The sequence below is a fragment of the Lepisma saccharinum genome, chromosome 13 (assembly GCF_977018435.1).
Source record: "Lepisma saccharinum chromosome 13, izLepSacc3.1, whole genome shotgun sequence".
NCBI classification, from domain to species: Eukaryota; Metazoa; Arthropoda; class Insecta; order Zygentoma; family Lepismatidae; genus Lepisma; species Lepisma saccharinum.
Genome location: NC_139241.1, coordinates 60852774 through 60872393, shown reverse-complemented (window position 1 = coordinate 60872393; position 19620 = coordinate 60852774). Strand labels below are relative to the sequence as shown.

Genomic DNA, 19620 nt, shown 5'->3' with positions numbered 1-19620 from the left:
GGCTTGAGTTCGAATGCGATAATAGAAAATGCTTTCGCGGCACTAGCAGCACAGACAAGGGTATATAAGCCTTATCTGTGGTAGTTGCAGTAAGCGATCAAAATAATCTAACCGGGGGCCTTCCCACCTCCAAATGTGGAGGTTGACGGAAGGGTACTGCGGTCAGTTTAGTTTGCGCAGCAACTTTCTATAATAAATATATTGAATTGGAAATATTCTGATTTATTGGAATTTTTCGGTGGCCGAAATGGAGCGTGCCAATGAAAATCAGCACTTACCAAATTAATTTAATCACATTGGCCAGAGATAACAACAACTGGATCCAATGGAACATTTTAGTTAACTAATTTAAACGAAATTTTGTTTGTCAGCAAGCTTAGAGCCGATCTCCGTGGCGGAGTGGTTAGCACGGCGCGCTACGATGCTAGGGGTCCCGGGTTCGAATCCCGGATTGGGCATGTGTGTTATTTGTGAAGACCCTTTCATTAATTTCATCATATCAACAACCATCCTCATCTTCGCAATTAGCCAAAAGTGGCAGAAAATTGAAGTAATTAACCAAATCAAACCAAACACAATCGAACTAAAACTCTCCATGTCATAATTTATCGATTAATATTAAATTCCAAGGGTACATATTAATTAACGTATATAGTTTAAAAAATAATAAAAAGCTATAAAATTCTTGGGATTGGGGCATCAACTTTTAAAAAAGTAATTTAACGCGCCGTGCAAAGGTTGAGAACCAGTAAACTAGGTTAATGCAAAGATCTAAGTAAATGAAATACTTGCATTCTTTCTGCATTTTTACAAGTAATTTTATGTGCAGAGGTTTATTTGGAGTGCAACTTTTTGTATTTAATATAAATATTTATTAACGTGTCTAACAATTTCTCTTTGAAGATCGAGGTAATATAGTGGCTTGTTTCAGCTCTTGCTGATTTTTTTCCCCCCATATTTTAACGTACAGTATAAAACATGCTCATGAAAACAAACTCTCAACCGAAACCAGATCAACCTCCCCCCATTCTTTTTCTTTCACATGCTTGTGCCTACCCTTCCAGTAACTACGCTTCACCACTTGAGGTGGCATAACCAGTTTTAAATTAGAAACCCTACATTCCAGTTACACAGGATGAGGAAAGGACAGATGCGTATCATTTGACCAATGTTGCCAGTACTACAATGGTTATCAAATATTTCTAGCGAGAGAGGAATAGACCGCGCGCGCATCTAATGAAATTGAAAAACCAAGCTCTGTCCGGTGGTATTCTTGCCTTTTTTTTCGGGGGGGCGTACGCAGTATTTTCGAAAGGGAAGCGGCGGTAAACTTTTTTTTTAGTAGTCAGACCTAATTTTCCCATCTTATCCTGCCTTAGACTTTTTTTTTAGGAACACTGGTCAAATGGAGGGGGTATAACACCCCCAATCCCTCCTTTGGCACGCCACTGATCTTGGCCATATCTTCTCTTTGACTGACAATGACAATTGTTGTCCTCTAACAATTATTGCTTGTATTTTCTGTTCATAGATGGTAGAATAAGATCGCATCAATATTGATTTCCAAAGATCAGGAATACCAAAACAGTTGATTAGTTCTTGGCAGAGTCTGCTGCCACGCACGTGTCAGCAGTAAGAAAAAGCTTCAAATTTGCTCCTGCCACGTAATTCGTCTGCTAAGAGGATGTTACAAATCTTAAGAACAGGTTGAGACGAGAGAAATACAAGTTTATGATTAGTGGGAATGAATGTACAGGTAATCTAGACCCTTTTTCTTTAGAAAGCATTTAGCGATATTATTTTATTGCTAACAGAACCTAACCTAACTACGAGAGCATTTAGGTTTATATTAGAAGAATGCTAAGGAACATAATCTTAAAGAAAATTTGTGAAAGTAATCGCTACAACTTCACAGTATGTGTTACAGACGTAATTGCATGCATAGCATGATGAAATCACGATAAGACAAAGACCGAGTCTGCTGCCACGCGCATCTTTTTTTGAGGTTCCAGCAGAAAAAGAACCTGGCAGCAGACACTGCCTTAGTTCTTTGCATGTGCTGTGCATGTTAATTCAATCCTAATAGAATTCAGAAGAAAAGCTACTCGTTTTCAATTTGCTAATAAGAAATTATCGTTTAAATTCAAGTGTTGCAGATTATAAATTTCTTATGAGTTCATAATACTAGTGTTGATGTATTTGGACAAAAAAAAAAGGCCTTGCTTCATCTAGTGAGAAAGCAAAGGCACCAGCAGGTACGAGGCGTATCCGGAAAGTAAAGATACAAAGGTCAATATGCGTTCATAACATTTTATTTCACAAAACTTCCACTACTGCCTGTTAATACTTTACTTCTCAACATCGTTTCCGCCATTAGATGAATACTTATTAAGTCTTGGAACCACTTTCTATATTCAGAGTCATCGAAGTCTGCCGCTTGCCTGTTGAATCAGTTATAAATATTCTTTCACATCATCATCGTCAAACAGATTCCCACAGATTTTCCTTTCTTTAGAAACAAGTGAAAGTCGCTGGGCGCGAGGTCCGGACTATACGGTGGATGGTGCAAAACATTCCACGTGAATCCTCCAAGAAATACATGACTTTCTGAGCGTGGCAGATATAACCAGGCGGGAAAAAACTATGTCAAGATCATATCGTTTACCATCGCGTAGTTGAGCCTCCCCGGTGGAGGCACATAGTGATTCGGATCTGGAGAATCGGTTGTCCAGCAGCCTAGCTATTGTCTATTTTTGTTGGAGCAGAGAAGTTCACTTCACTCATCGCACTGCACTTCCTTTTCTTCCTCGTGGCTTTAATGTCCACAAATCTAATTAATTGTATAAAAGTACAATCATTCCTTAATTATGCCTAAACACACCCTTGATTGTTTCATGAAACTTATGTTTTGTTGGTTGATTAGTGTGGGACATCGAAGTTTAAGATAAATATTTTTCTTTCTGGGGTGTTATTCTGCGTTAGTTACAATTCCAATAATTGTATTTTATCAAAATGTGTTATCAACTAATCCTTTTGAGAAAACTTAAGCAACCTCTCCCCCCCCCTCCGCCACGCAACGCAGCACCGCCATCAAAAATTGCACATTCCGTCAAACGGGTTGTTCAATGCATTGTACGAGGTTCATTTGATCGTTTGCCGACGGTTTGACGTAAGAAATCTGCTACTTACCATCCAGGGCTCGCCGTGAGAGTACAAGAGGAGACCTGCCAACACTGCACACAAGGTGGATAAGGCTGAGATGACGTATGTGGTAAGCATAGTATTTCCTTCTCAGTTATTTCGCTGGCTACTATGGAAACATGCATTGTCTGCTCCTAGGAAACCACTTGCTACGGCGCTTTGTTAACATAGGTAATGCTCTCCCATGTTGTTATTTATGTCCGAAACTTTCATAAGAGCCGCGGTGGTCTGACCAGGTTCAATTCCCAGAGTGGATGATTTAGAGTCGGAATTTTTCCGGCCTTGTCCACGCATAAAGCAGCTCACCCAGCCTCAAATCAATGGGTACCTGGGACGGAGCGAAGCGTGGTACTGATCACATCACCCCCAAAATGGTCTAGATCGAGAATGTGTGGGGCCCTGCCCTGGTGGGAACCCTGCATCCTCCGTGACGGTTCCCGGATTGGATGCGGGCTGGGAACATTCACTTTATTTGATGGTTCACATACCGGGAAAAATAAAACTACATTGGAAGGCCATTGCGAAGATGATTTACGCTAGAACATATACAAGCACGTATTGATTTATTATTTTGTTTCTAATGCAATGTTAGTAAAGTATTTTCTTAAATAGCTTGGTAGCTCTGCAGTTCTTATTGTAGAACGACCCCTGACCGAATATAAAAATAATATGGCACCAAGAGGAAAACAAATTATTTTCCTCCAAACTCACAAAATCCTTCGACGAACTTATGACAATGAACATTCCATGATTCCATAGCTTTATTCTAAAAGTTAAATTTATTCCACGTTGAAATAAGGCAGCCTCTTTATATAAATCGTTCATTAGACGTTGGTTTAGCTGCTACAGTGCCACCCTGCATTTTTAGACTTGTGAAGAAGTTCAATGACTTTGATACTCGTAGCTCCCTTCCTCACTGCTTTATTGTGGTTTCAAGGTCAACAACTCCTCTCCCGGAAAATATGCCACTCTCACTTATATCTCGTGCTTGTAAACTGTCACATTAACAAACCATAAACAGCTTCTTAAATGTCTTTTCCGATAGAGAAATGAGAAAGTTTTCAGCTCTCGGATCATAAAAATCCTCCGGCACAATTCAATCATTACCACTGCTCTGCGTGTCGTATTACAGATCTCTTTTTAAAAATAATACTTTGCAAATGTTGTCGTTTGGAAGTAGTTAGTATGCAATTAATTGGACATAATCCATTTGTCTAGTGCAGTGCCGGATCTACAAGCCGCAAAACCCCGCAGTGCGGGGGGGGGATACATGTGAGACTTTAGGGGGCCCTCAGCCATTGGCATAGTAGAGGGTTCGTGGTAACACTTGATTTGAAGCTGGGTGGGCCCTAGAACTGCTTTATGACCTTAGATCACTAAGCCTGGCTTTCCCACGTGGCAGTCAGACTTAGAATCAAATCGGGCCAGAATTTCACGAGAAATGCAGTTGTGAAGGTTTCTTCAACCTAACTTTAATCAGGAAGAAGTTATGACTGCATGATTGTACCAAATGTATCATTTTCCAGGTGTGAGAAAACAGTGTCATATATAGTATATATCACATCACCCCCTTCCCATTTAAAAATTTTGAGTTGAATTCAACATGCCGGACATCCGCTTGGAACACACCAATGTGGTTCCCCCTAAGCCTAACCTGTTTCTGTCATGACCAATTGTACCCAGTCTAACTCATTTACTTTTTATAGGGGATGTTAAGGGACATGAATCACCCTCTAGGCCAATGGTTCTCAACCTTTTTCAGTCCAGGACCCACCTTGAAGAATATTACACTTCATGGGACCCAGAAGCATGGGCGCTGGCAGAATTACTTGTAGGGATGTGCACCCATTTACAATCAATTTTTTGCTAACATTGAGTACTTTAAGAAGTCCTCTTTTGCGCTTGCTTAAACAAATTACACATACTTCATTCTAGAAAAGTAAATATGTAATTTGAAAGACTAATTTACTCTAGTCTAACATCTAACTAAACACACATGCTGAAATTGAAAAAAAAAATGTACTCACTGAACTAATGTGCGCAATGTTAGAGCGCGAATAACAGAAATGTAGAATTTAGACTACGTACAACACGAGTTGAATTTAAATTGTTAAAACAATATATCTTAGTAATTTAAATGTAATAGGTTTTTAAAACAAAGAAAATGAATTTTCGAGCCCGACTCTAGGCCCTTACTTTGTCAAAATTAGATCAAGAATTACACACAGACACACACACATACATTATACAGCGTGTCCGACACCAACACTACCAATAAGAAAGTTTTATAACCAAGCAACAAACAGGTTTATTGACGCGTTCTATTTAAAGACAGAGAAACTCAACTAGTTTTATTATAGTGGCAGTGGCAACAATGCAAGTCCGTTGAACGCGATAACGCACCTGTTCATTTCGTAGCCTGTTGCGTATTCGCTCGGTCGGTATTTTCTCGTGCGTTCGTTTCGTGTGAAAATGGTGTTTACAGTGCAGCAGAAAGTCGAATGCTGCTATTGGTTAGCAGAATTTAAGTTTCCGAAAACTGTCCACTCACGTGAGAGATCGCTTAAATGAAGTCCTCGAAGGTCGTTGGGTCGGATGTGCTGGTCCCATCGCATGGCCTCCTAGATCCCCTGATCTTACCCCTTTGGACTTCTCCCTTTGGGGTTACATAAAGGACAATGTGTACAGAACCTCAGTACTGGATGTGGATGATTTGCGTCGGAGGATTGTCAGTGCTTGTTACACAGTCACGTCGCAGATGCTGGAAAACACCTGGCAAGAGATAGAATTTCGTTTGGACGTCTGTCGCGCAACACGTGGTGCACACGTGGAGATTTACTGATTACCATAAAAACTTGTAGAGTTTCTCTGTCTTTTAAAAAAAACGCATGTCAATAAACCTCTTTGTTGCTTAGTTATACAACTTTCTTATTGGTAGTGTTGGTGCCAAACACCCTGTATATGTGTTTGTGTGTGTGTATATATATATAAATGTAAATATATATATATGTGTGTGTGTGTGTGTGTGTTAAGGTAGGTAGGTAGAGGGGGTCCTTGGTAATATTTTGCGGGGCGGCCCAAGATTTGTAGATCCGGCACTGCTAGTGCTTATTCTAAAACTACGTTTCGAAAGAGCGCCTATTCTCTCATCTTCAGGTGAACAAATTTTTCTTTCTTCCGGTGGTGAGCGTAACGTGCTGCGAAGCTTGTCACAAACGGGAATGAGACGAATTTTACTCTTCCGCGATTATAGACAAGTAACAATAGAAAATGATTGTTCTTCTTCTTTTTAACTGTCCCTGTCAGCATTATCTTGTCGACTTTGGACATCGTTATTGTCTTGTATTTGTTTTAATGTTTTCTTATAAGATTGATATGATAGCTAGTCTCTCAAATTAATCAGAATCACAAACATAAAACGATTATTATGAATAATTCACTTTTTTTGTCCTTTTGCTGCTTCTTATTTTTTAATATATATATATATATATATATATATATATATATATATATATATATCACTTTATATTTCGAGTCTACATTTCCGAGCGTATGCATACAGCATCCATATTAATGAAGGGGATAAATCTGTTAGAATGGATGAGAGTGATATTGGAAATGGAATTTTTAAACGTTGTAAACCTTTGTAGAGTGTGATTTGTTGACCTGAAAAAATTGGACATTCTAAAAATAAATGTTGAGCATCAGGATTATTATTGCCACATTTACAATTTTCTTGAGTTTTAATATTTATTTTTGCTAAATGTGCTGGTGTACGTACATGTCCTGTTCTTAATCTATTAATAAAAACTTTGACTTGCCGTGGGAGTGTGTATGAATTGAACCAAGGGACCTTGCATTTAAATTCTGCAATCCATCTATATGTATTGCCCACAAACTTAAATTGATCCTTGCACTATTCGTTCCATTGTTCCATAATTTTGATTTTCACTCGTGGTAATAAATCCGTATACATTAACCTATTGAAACTTATGAGTTGTAAATCTCTGGCCTGTTTAGCATATAAGTCCACTCGATCATTTCCTACGTTAATTTTATGTGCTTTAACATAACTGAATTGTATGTCAATGTTCCTTTTGCAAGCAAATTGAACTTGTTGAATAATTAAAATAATAAGATATGATTGATGACATAATTTGAGATAAGATGTACTCTATGGGATCAGAAGTATCCGGACACCCACCTGAATATAAAGTACAAGTTTGGGCAACCCTCCATCGGGAACACTGGCAGTCAATACAGTGTTGACCCACCCTTAGCCTTGATGACAGCATTCACTCTCACAGGCATACTTTCAATCAGGTACCGAAAGGTTTCCTGAGGAATGGCAGCCCATTCCTCGCAGAGCGCCAAAATGACAAGAGGTATTGATGTGGATCGGTGTGGTCTAGCACGAAGTCGGCATTCTAAAACATCCCAGAGATATTATATGGGTTTCAAATCAGGACTCTGCACAGGCAAGTCCATTAGTGGGACGTTGTTGTCGTCAAACCACTCCCCCACAAGCCCTGCAGTATGGACGGGTGCTCAGTCGTGTTGAAAGACACAATGGTCATCCCCGAACTGGTCTTCGACGGTAGGCAGCATGAAAGCTGTTAAAATGGCAATGTAAGCTTGTGCCGTGACATTGCCATGTAAAGCAACAAGGGGGCCAAGCCCCCTCCAGGAGAAACATGACTACACTGTAACCCCGCCACCTCCGAATTTTACTGTCTGCACTATACAGACTGGTAGATGTCGTTCACCAGGCATTCGCCACATCCACACCCTACCATCGGATCGCCACATTGTGTACTGTGATTCATCACTCCCCACAACGATTTTCCACTGTTCTATGGTCCAGTTTCGACGGTCCTTGCACCATACGAGGCGACGTTTGGCATTTGTCTGTGTGATGTTTGACTTATGGGCAGCTGCTCGGCCATGGAAACCAAGTTGCCGCACCTTGCGTCAAACAGTAATGGTGTTTGGAGTAGATCCTGATGCAGTTCGGAATTCCTGTGTGATGGTGGCGATTGATGATTGACGATAATGCTGTACGACCCTCTTCAACACTCGATGGTCTCTGGAGGTCAACATGGGAGGTTGGCCTGCACGCTTTTGGGTTGTACACATCCCTTCACTATAACTTTGGAAACAGTGGACAGAGGGATGTTTAGGAGGGTGGAAATCTCACACACAGACTTCCTACACAAGTGGCACCCAACCAACTGACCACGTTGAAAGTCTGTGAGTTCCTCAGACCATCCCATACTGCTGTCTCACACTGTCTGCTGAGTTCGCTGACTATGTGTTCCACGCGGTAGATGGCAGTACTGTGTCGCCCTCTATGATAAACACACGTTTCGCGGTGTGTCCGGATACTTTTGATCACATAGAGTAGATAATGCTTGAAGAACATTCAGAGAATCTGTAAGGAGAATATTTTTTTTAAAATCTTCGGCTATTCTACATTGTAAGGCTTTGTATAGAGCGTAACTTTCCGCAGTAAAAATAGATGAATCTATAGGTAATCTAAATTGTTGATAAATGTTTTTCTCTGGGATGTAATAGGCACATCCTACACCTTTGTTATTCTTTGAACCATCGGTGTAAATCATTACATGCATTGGCCATTTTTCTCTGTACAATGCATGTAAACCTAGATATCTGAAGTGAATTGAACATTGATTATATAATGGAATATCCAGTTGATAAATCAAAGGATGTAAGAGAGTGAAAGTGTTAGATCAAAGTTCTAGAAATAAGTAATGACAGTACACAAAGAAATATGAGGTGGTATGAGGATTTATTACATCGGCTTCAGCCCATTTTTTTGTATTTCAAACAATTTATTAAATGGATGAGGATGATTTTCCCATGATTTAAGGAGGAATTTTATTGTTAATTGAATTCGCCTGTGACTCAAAGATGTTTCTTTACTCTCCATATAAGCACTTACATTGGGGCTTGATTGCATAAGACATAGACAAATTCCCAATGCTTTTCTTTGTAATATATCTATTTTGTCGAGTAGACTGGATTTTGCTCCTCCGTAGCTGAAAGCTGCATAGTCGAAAAATGAGCGAAAGCAATTTCTATAAAAAAGAAGTAACATTTTTGGGTGGCCACCCCATTTGGTTGTTGTCATGCTACGAATTATGTTTAAAAACTTTTGTCCTTTGTTTAATAAATATAAAATGTGTGTATTCCATGTAAAACGTATATCAAAATGCACACCTAAATATTTGTGAGATTCTATCACTGGGATGTCAGAAATTTGTAAAATATTATTGGGATAACTCTCTGCGCGTTTGTTATTAAAAATTAAAACAAATAATTTTGGATTTATTTTCACTAAGGGTTAATCCTGAATTATGAAATCATTCTCGGATGAGCTAATTAATCTCGGCGTTTTGATTACGCCTTGGGTCGCATCATCTGTAGTACAGTAAAAACAGAAATCATCTGCGTATTGTACTACCTGGAATGGATAAAGAGGTAAGGAATGAATTTCATTTGTGAAAATATTAAATAATAAAGGACTCAAAGATGCACCTTGAGGAATTCCTATGGTAATGAAACGAGGGTCACTAATTTTTTCTGAGAACCATCCATATCTTTCTATTGGAATATAGGTTCCATATCATTAACGATAATTGAGGATGAATGAAAATATTTTCTAATTTGTTACACATCATATGTAAATTGATTGAATCATATGCTTTTTCTACATCTATAAAAAGACTATAACAGTATGAACGACTAATTTTGCTATTTTGAATTGTAGTGCTTAGGATAGCTATTGCATCTTGACTGCCATAATTGATTCTAAAGCCAAGTTGAGGTGGATAAAAGAAACGTTGACGTTCTAGTGTCCAGGTAATTCTGAGGTATATCGTTCGTTCGAATATTTTTTCCAAGACTTAAATTAACATTATGAGTGTGTAAGATGTAGCACAATGTGGTGATTTATTTGCTTTTAAAACTGGGAGAACTATATAATCTTTCCACTCCCTCGGTACTATACCGGTACGGAATATGTTGTTGTAAAAAGATACAAGTATATCTAAACCTGCTTTCGATAGATATTTTATGGCTTGATAAGGTATTCCATCTAAACCTGGTGCAGTGGGTTTAACATTATTAATTATGTTTTTTAATTCCTCCGTAGAAATGGGAGGGAATTCAAGTGAAAAGTTTGCAATATTTTCCTCCATTTTTTTATATGGAAGGTGTACTGATGGTGGAGCCAAAAGCATTAAAAATTGGTCTTGCCAATTATTATCTATTGGTTTTTTACGAGGTGGACATGGTTTAAGTAAGGAATTAAATTTATGCCACACATTTTGGGATGATTCCTGCATGTCTATTGAATTGCAATATATAATCCACGCTTGACGTTTGGCTTGCAGAAATATGTTTTTCCCTTGTGCTATTGATTTTTTCCATAATATTCAGTTTTCAAGGGTGGGATATGAAGCAAATTGATTTTCTCTCTCTTTTTTTCGGTTGGCTTTTGCTGTCTCGCACTCTGAGGTCCACCAATGAATTTTTAGAAAAATTATTCGTGAAAAATTTACTCTTTTTCCGTGAACTAAGAATGTCTAAAACTTCTGTGATAATTTGGAGTAGTGTATAGTATGAAACCGATTGAGAGGAATTTATTTGTTCTTTAAGTATATAAGAATCTATTAGAATTGTAGGCTATATGTTTCCCATGATAGATTATTAATATTCCAGCGATTTATGGGAAATATGATATGTGGGATAGCTTGTGAGGATATAAAATGAGAATGAATATAAATGGGATAATGATCACTACCATACAGTTCTTCCGCTGTGGTCCACTGAAATTTTGATAATAATGATTATGATATTATAGTGAGGTCTATTGGTGTGGGATTATTTCCGTTGCGTGGGACATGGGTGGGCGATCCATCATTTAGGACAATAAATGAGTTGTTTTCTATCCAGTCGGCGATGCTGGACCCAAGTCTGTCTGATGATTGTGAGCCCCAAATGATATGATGAGCATTAAAATCTTCAACAATGATGTATGGGCTAGGGGTATTATTTATAAATGCTTCTAAATCTGACGGTTTTATATTCTGAGAATTGTAATTTAATGGGATATAAATATTGATTATTGTTATTTTTCCCTCTATGAAGATTTGGGTAGCACGTGCTTCTACTTTATAATCGCGGAAGAGTTTATGATGTTTGGATATCTTAATTTCCTGATATGATTTTGATTCGTGGACATATATGCTAATACCTCGGTCATTTTCAGAATAGGGTGGGCCTAAACAATTATAATGAACAATTTTGTATGTTTCATACTGTCTACCTTTAGTTTCCTGTAAGCAAAGAATTAAAGGATGGCATTCGTTATTAGTATCAATAAGTCCAGTTTTCGTGTAGAAAAGCTAATAATATTCCATTCAACTAGAAACTACTTGTTCTGTTTGGAAGTAAGGTTTTGTATCACATTTAACAGATTTGTGGATAGCTCATTGATATGTTGTAAAACCTGTTTTTGTTGATGTAAATCTTTGAGTTTAACTTGGGTTGACCATAGGAGTGGTATTGTTTCGAGAAGTGAGGTGTAGACTTCGTGAATATTATCGGTAGATGGGAGAGGTTGATCAATGCTTTTTGTCGACCATTCAGAATGTCGACTATTCGTAGAATTAGCAGAAGGGAAGACATTTTTCCCTATAGATGAGGAAGGAGTAATATCAGACTCCGTTGAGGAGCTTTCTGCTTTTGATGGGATGTGATCCGGATTATTGTGAACCATATTTCTCGCTTTGTTGTGGTATTTTCTTTTGTACTTTGTAGGTTCATTGTTATTTTTGTGTGCAATATTAGGTATCTCAAATATGTCTGGATGTGAAAATACTTTTGGTTCCACTGTGTCGTGTTCCAAAGAATATTGTTGTCTTCTTGTATTATTGAAAATGGGCTCCAAAGTTGTGTTGAGTTTTGTGTTAGTAGATGATTGTTCTTTTGAGTTTTTATGTTTTAAGTCAGTGGGTGATGAACTGGAACATTGTTGAATAGGTGGAAACTCTTTTAGATTAATTGTGGGCTTCATAATGTTCATTCGGTTGTGTAATGTAAGTCCCTTCTATCATTTGTTTAGCTTCACGGTATGATAAGTTATTTAGAGCCATACGTTCCTGAATCAGACGCTCTTTGTGCCACATTGGGCAATTTTTATCAAGGGCTGAATGAGACCCCTGGCAATTCAAACACTTGGTAGGGAGACTACATGTATATCCGTGTTTAATTGCTCCACAGGTAGCGCATTTAGACTGTGAACGACATTGATTGGCCGTGTGAGCGAATCTGAAACAGTTTCTACATTGAATGACTGTTTTCTGTCGGGTTGTTACTTCATATATGCTGCTATTTATGGCTACTTTTTCCGGGAGATGTCTACCTTTGAATGTCAAACACACTAGTTTAGTATCGCGTAGCTGAAACGAACCATCACTTTTCCATATCTTTTTCTTCATTCGTTTAGCACTAATGATTGGAATATATGATTGACTGCCATCCACTACGTCTTCCTCACTGACATCGAATTCTATACCATACATTAATCCTTCTCGTTGAACTAAGGATTGAGGTATGCGAGACTTAATGGAAAGATGAGATTGAAATCCTTCATTTTTAACAAACGTATTCGCCTCCAGAGCAGTCTTGAAATATACTCTTACCCTGTTATGTCCACCTTGGTCTATGTATTTAACTGGAATTTCTGCTTTTCGAAATTTGTTACCTAGGCTCCCGCCCGCAAGTTTACCGATGTTTCTTCCTGGACCCTCTATCAGAACTATGAAAGGGCCATTACTGTTATGATCGTAGAAGTTCTGAGCCGAGATTCTTACGTTCGAAGATTTAAGAGAATTATCCATGCTTTGGGCTTAAATGACTTCTTGACCTTGACCTTCTTGATGGGTTATTATCTGAGAATTATCTACTTCAATGTAGAATGCGGGTGAAATAATAGGATTCGTGTCATTAACACCAGTGTTTTCAGAATGAAAAGACGAAGCTGCATGAAGATCATTTGAGTCTTCCATTCTGATTATCGATGATAAGACCTTTACGGCCTATTGTGTATACTATTTAACACTTGTATGGATTAGAAGTCACCTGTATCACTTAAAAATGTTATTCTTGTATATTTGCACATTTGATCTTTAATGCTTAAATGTTTAATACACAGTAGAAAATGATTGATTAAAGATGATTCCCTAAAAAATCTTTAAAAAATCACCTACAGAATGACGTTAAAATTATTTTAAAATGACCTAAAATGGTGAAAAATGACAAAAATAATTTTAGCTCTTAAAATGAGAGGTTCATTTTTTCTTGAATTTCAAGACGGTAATTGAATAATTCTATAAAACCCGTTCTTTGGTGGAAACTACTGATGTAGTTTTGTTTATTTTTATTTCAAGCTTACATAAAATGCACCGGAAGGTTTTTCTGTAAAAGCCATTCACCTCCTTTCAGAGGCCTTGCACGATACAGTAGTCGGTCAGCATCTGAAAATGCAATTGTGTATCGTGTGCATGATGTTATAATTTGCGTATATTGTGACTAATTTTACTTTAAAACCACAGATTAAAGCGATAATAGTAGCCAGCGAGGGAACCTTAAAGTATAGGCTTCACGCAACGTATTTTAAGTTTGCTGGAGGGGAAATAAATTTACTACAAACATTTCAGTTAGAGAGTGTTAACGAACATACACATTTCGTTTTATGGGTCTTTAGGGGTGATGGAATGATTTGTTGCTATCCATGAATTTCTAAAATTACACCAGGGGCCTAAAAATAATATTGCGCTTTTCCATTGACCGTATTTTCGATTAACTTGCTGAAAAGACCATGTCATCTAAATATGTAAAAGTAAATTATGCTAGCAAATGCATTTAACATTCACGAAACAACAGGGGAGGAGAAGAATGAACCTCAAAAATGAAGAAAAATGCAACAAAAACAGGAAAAATACTGAAAAATGACCTAAAGGGAAAAAAGGGCCGAAAATTCAAAATAAAAACCTTTCTTTTTCTTGTTCTAAGCGAAGGAAAACTGATTGCTATCAGTTTTAGCATTGTTTTCAATGCTCAGAAAAAAAAGATGATTTTTCATCAACTTCCGAGCCATATTGATTAGTAATTTCCTTCCCTCTCTTGGTTACATTATGTAACGATACTTAGGATTAATTATGTTCGTTCGTTTAGAAGTGTAAACTCTGGTTGCTCAACTTTGGCGTCACATCTAGTCGAGAACGACGACTATGCGTTTTCAGACTTCGATGTTTGGGATGTGAGGTGACTCTCGATGACGGAAAAAAGAACTCTTTTATGGAACATTGTCAGATAAGCATGTTATCTTGTGCTGCAGAAATTAAAAAGCATTTTACGTCTGTGAAGATAATCCGAGCAATAAGTTTGCTCCTAGAGCTCTGCGGTTCAAGACTGAGAGGGAAGTTACAGTACCTTATACACGAAGAAAGCTGGCTATCGTAGTTGAGTGGTTAACGTCAGTTTTTTTTGGAATCTTTTAATAAAGTAACCGAGTTACAGTAACAGTTACTTTGCTCAAAAAGTAACTCAATTATAGTTACACTTTTTCAAATGTAACTCGGCTACAGTTGATTGGCCGTGTGAGCGAATCTGAAACAGTTTCTACATTGAATGACTGTTTTCTGTCGGGTTGTTACCATGGGCGCCGACTACGTGGGTGCTCCGGGGCTCGAGCACCCACATAAATAATCTTGTGGGTGCGCCGCACCCACAAGATTTTTGGTTTGATAAAAACAAAATAAAATAAATATTTCTCACTTGCCATTATCAAAAAATAATAAGCACTTAAAACATTGAGATGGGACAGACTTTGATAAAGACAAGCTAACATTGCACAGGGACATGTTTCTAGATGTGTGCAGAACGAACAAAGAAAAAGTGGCCAACTTGTCAGACATTACAAATATTTTAAGTAGAGAAAACAGTGGTCCCATGCGTGAAATGCTCACAGAATTTGTGAAGTTTGTACGGGTGATTTTAACTATACCTGTTACTTCTTGTACCTCTGAGCGGTCATTTTCAGCACTTAGACGATTGAAAACGATTTTGCGGTCAACAATGACCCAAAAAATATTGAATGATTTGGCAATTTTGCATGTTCATCAAGAAATTACTAAAAATATTGACATTACCAAAATTGCAAACAAATTCATAACTGCAAATGACGTAAGAAGAAATGTGTTTTATATTGAAAGTTAACATGTCATGATTATTATTATTATTATTATTATTATTATTATTATTTGGTACATAAAGTTAATCATTTTGTAGTTTCTGTTCACAACAAAATCCTTGCATAGTTCTTTCTGCAATACAATTAAAAGGATTTGCATTTATGAAGATTTTGTCATTTTAATTTGTATGAATGTGGTATTTTCCTCTAGTAACGTGTTGATAATATCATTGCCTCTTGCAATCATTGTTCATGTAAGTTGTTTAAAGTATACAATACTTGATAATTACAGATCTAACCGCCATTGATATGCACCCACAGAAATTTTGGAAAGTCGGCGCCCTTGGTTGTTACTTCATATATGCTGCTATTTATGGCTACTTTTTCCGGGAGATGTCTACCTTTGAATGTCAAACACACTAGTTTAGTATCGCGTAGCTGAAACGAACCATCACTTTTCCATATCTTTTTCTTCATTCGTTTAGCACTAATGATTGGAATATATGATTGACTGCCATCCACTACGTCTTCCTCACTGACATCGAATTCTATACCATACATTAATCCTTCTCGTTGAACTAAGGATTGAGGTATGCGAGACTTAATGGAAAGATGAGATTGAAATCCTTCATTTTTAACAAACGTATTCGCCTCCAGAGCAGTCTTGAAATATACTCTTACCCTGTTATGTCCACCTTGGTCTATGTATTTAACTGGAATTTCTGCTTTTCGAAATTTGTTACCTAGGCTCCCGCCCGCAAGTTTACCGATGTTTCTTCCTGGACCCTCTATCAGAACTATGAAAGGGCCATTACTGTTATGATCGTAGAAGTTCTGAGCCGAGATTCTTACGTTCGAAGATTTAAGAGAATTATCCATGCTTTGGGCTTAAATGACTTCTTGACCTTGACCTTCTTGATGGGTTATTATCTGAGAATTATCTACTTCAATGTAGAATGCGGGTGAAATAATAGGATTCGTGTCATTAACACCAGTGTTTTCAGAATGAAAAGACGAAGCTGCATGAAGATCATTTGAGTCTTCCATTCTGATTATCGATGATAAGACCTTTACGGCCTATTGTGTATACTATTTAACACTTGTATGGATTAGAAGTCACCTGTATCACTTAAAAATGTTATTCTTGTATATTTGCACATTTGATCTTTAATGCTTAAATGTTTAATACACAGTAGAAAATGATTGATTAAAGATGATTCCCTAAAAAATCTTTAAAAAATCACCTACAGAATGACGTTAAAATTATTTTAAAATGACCTAAAATGGTGAAAAATGACAAAAATAATTTTAGCTCTTAAAATGAGAGGTTCATTTTTTCTTGAATTTCAAGACGGTAATTGAATAATTCTATAAAACCCGTTCTTTGGTGGAAACTACTGATGTAGTTTTGTTTATTTTTATTTCAAGCTTACATAAAATGCACCGGAAGGTTTTTCTGTAAAAGCCATTCACCTCCTTTCAGAGGCCTTGCACGATACAGTAGTCGGTCAGCATCTGAAAATGCAATTGTGTATCGTGTGCATGATGTTATAATTTGCGTATATTGTGACTAATTTTACTTTAAAACCACAGATTAAAGCGATAATAGTAGCCAGCGAGGGAACCTTAAAGTATAGGCTTCACGCAACGTATTTTAAGTTTGCTGGAGGGGAAATAAATTTACTACAAACATTTCAGTTAGAGAGTGTTAACGAACATACACATTTCGTTTTATGGGTCTTTAGGGGTGATGGAATGATTTGTTGCTATCCATGAATTTCTAAAATTACACCAGGGGCCTAAAAATAATATTGCGCTTTTCCATTGACCGTATTTTCGATTAACTTGCTGAAAAGACCATGTCATCTAAATATGTAAAAGTAAATTATGCTAGCAAATGCATTTAACATTCACGAAACAACAGGGGAGGAGAAGAATGAACCTCAAAAATGAAGAAAAATGCAACAAAAACAGGAAAAATACTGAAAAATGACCTAAAGGGAAAAAAGGGCCGAAAATTCAAAATAAAAACCTTTCTTTTTCTTGTTCTAAGCGAAGGAAAACTGATTGCTATCAGTTTTAGCATTGTTTTCAATGCTCAGAAAAAAAAGATGATTTTTCATCAACTTCCGAGCCATATTGATTAGTAATTTCCTTCCCTCTCTTGGTTACATTATGTAACGATACTTAGGATTAATTATGTTCGTTCGTTTAGAAGTGTAAACTCTGGTTGCTCAACTTTGGCGTCACATCTAGTCGAGAACGACGACTATGCGTTTTCAGACTTCGATGTTTGGGATGTGAGGTGACTCTCGATGACGGAAAAAAGAACTCTTTTATGGAACATTGTCAGATAAGCATGTTATCTTGTGCTGCAGAAATTAAAAAGAATTTTACGTCTGTGAAGATAATCCGAGCAATAAGTTTGCTCCTAGAGCTCTGCGGTTCAAGACTGAGAGGGAAGTTACAGTACCTTATACACGAAGAAAGCTGGCTATCGTAGTTGAGTGGTTAACGTCAGTTTTTTTTGGAATCTTTTAATAAAGTAACCGAGTTACAGTAACAGTTACTTTGCTCAAAAAGTAACTCAATTATAGTTACACTTTTTCAAATGTAACTCGGCTACAGTTGCCGAAATTACCTTTACCGTGACTTTATTCTACACAGGGCCGGCGGAAAGGAGGGGGGGGGGGTCGAACCGTGCCACCGCCCAGAGCGGTAAAATTTGAAGAGAAGAAAAAAATAAGCCTATTGAAAACTTGAAAGTTATAATATTATATTATATAACTTTGAAGTTAATACGTGCCAACCACCGTTTTGAAGGAGCATATCAGTAGTCTCACTTTAAAACCACTGAGTGCCACAAGGTAAGAAAGCAGATTCGATACCTAACTCCGTTGAGATATCAAGTAGGAGAGGTCTATGATGCGCTACTTCAAATAATTGGCGACAATAAAACTGTCCAAATGGTCGCACATGAGGCTGTCTATTGCTAACCAGTTGCGTGACTTTACATTCCTTTACACACTAGTTATCTGGTATAACTTTTTACTCCACGTAATGTAATGAGCAAATGTCTTCAAAACATTAATCTACGGTGTTAGATGCTGTTACATGATTTCTTGCAAACATATCAGCGCTTTGAAAAAAAGCAGGGTGATGAAAAATTTCAAAGTTTCTTAGACGCCACTTGGCAGCCTGGCAGAGCCTCCCTCCCTCCACTCGTGGAGGCGTCGGCGGGCAGCGACGACCTGTGAGTCCCGGTTGATTAGAAAGCATTGGCATCGAATTTAGATATTGATGATCCAAAGATAGGAAACACTGTACAGGGCCGAAATCTAAAGAAGAAGCAGTTTCAGTATGACGAAACTGTTGAAAATCCACAAAAACGGTACAAAGTTGAATTTTATTGCCAGGTGCTAGACGATTATTTTAGCTCTAAGAGAACGATTTGAACATCTTAAACAACATAGTGAATTTTCAATTTCTTTTATGATATTACCGTAGTAAGCATAAAGATCTGATCTCTTGTCTGAAAAGTGTAGAAAACTTGCCGGAATGTTAACACACGAAGGCTACTGAATTAAATGATGAAATAAAAATGCTTTCGGCTATAATAAAAGAATTACACCAAAGGAGACCTTAAACTGATAAAGGGTCATGCACCTAATGTGAGTGTAGAACTTCGAATTTATTAACTTTGTCGGTAACCGTGGCAAGTGGCGAACAAAGTTGTTAGTATTTTTATTAGCCTTATTTAAAAAAAAAATCTTCGGTCAATCATGTCTGAAACACGGTTGTTTCCATTTTATGCAAGGTAGCATTATACGAATAAGAATATTACATGCAAAGGTAAAGGTAAAATTCCCCGTGCATATCGCACCATGTCATGAAGGCACATTTAGGGGATGTGGGGGTGCTTAACAGCGTAACAAGTCTCATTATTTATTTTATAGTTTGATGAATTACTTAGGAATATATATTGATTTTCAATTTCCCGTTGCTGCGTAATGATGGAGGCGGGGGTGGAAGGGATCGGCATCTGCCGCCACTGCCCAGGGCGGCAAAATGACTATAAAAAAGAGTGTCTCAACCTTAAAAGTCAGTATGGGTTAAATGGATCGCGGCGTTACCAGATC

General features: G+C 37.5%; 1 protein-coding gene across 2 annotated transcripts in view; it reads right to left on the bottom strand.

Moving 5' to 3' along the window:
• The window catches only part of LOC145997343 (gamma-interferon-inducible lysosomal thiol reductase-like protein), a 47830-nt gene that overhangs the window by 13490 nt on the left and 14720 nt on the right, over positions 1-19620 (bottom strand). Inside the window, exon 1 of one of the 2 annotated variants that reach the window (XM_083134297.1) lies at positions 3190-3306. The exons of the other annotated variant lie outside the window; for it this stretch is intronic. Coding sequence (XP_082990423.1) covers positions 3190-3279 — 90 coding nt within the window. The 5' untranslated portion in view covers positions 3280-3306. Of the gene's footprint in view, positions 1-3189; positions 3307-19620 lie in introns of those variants that run through there. 2 annotated transcript variants of the gene reach the window in all.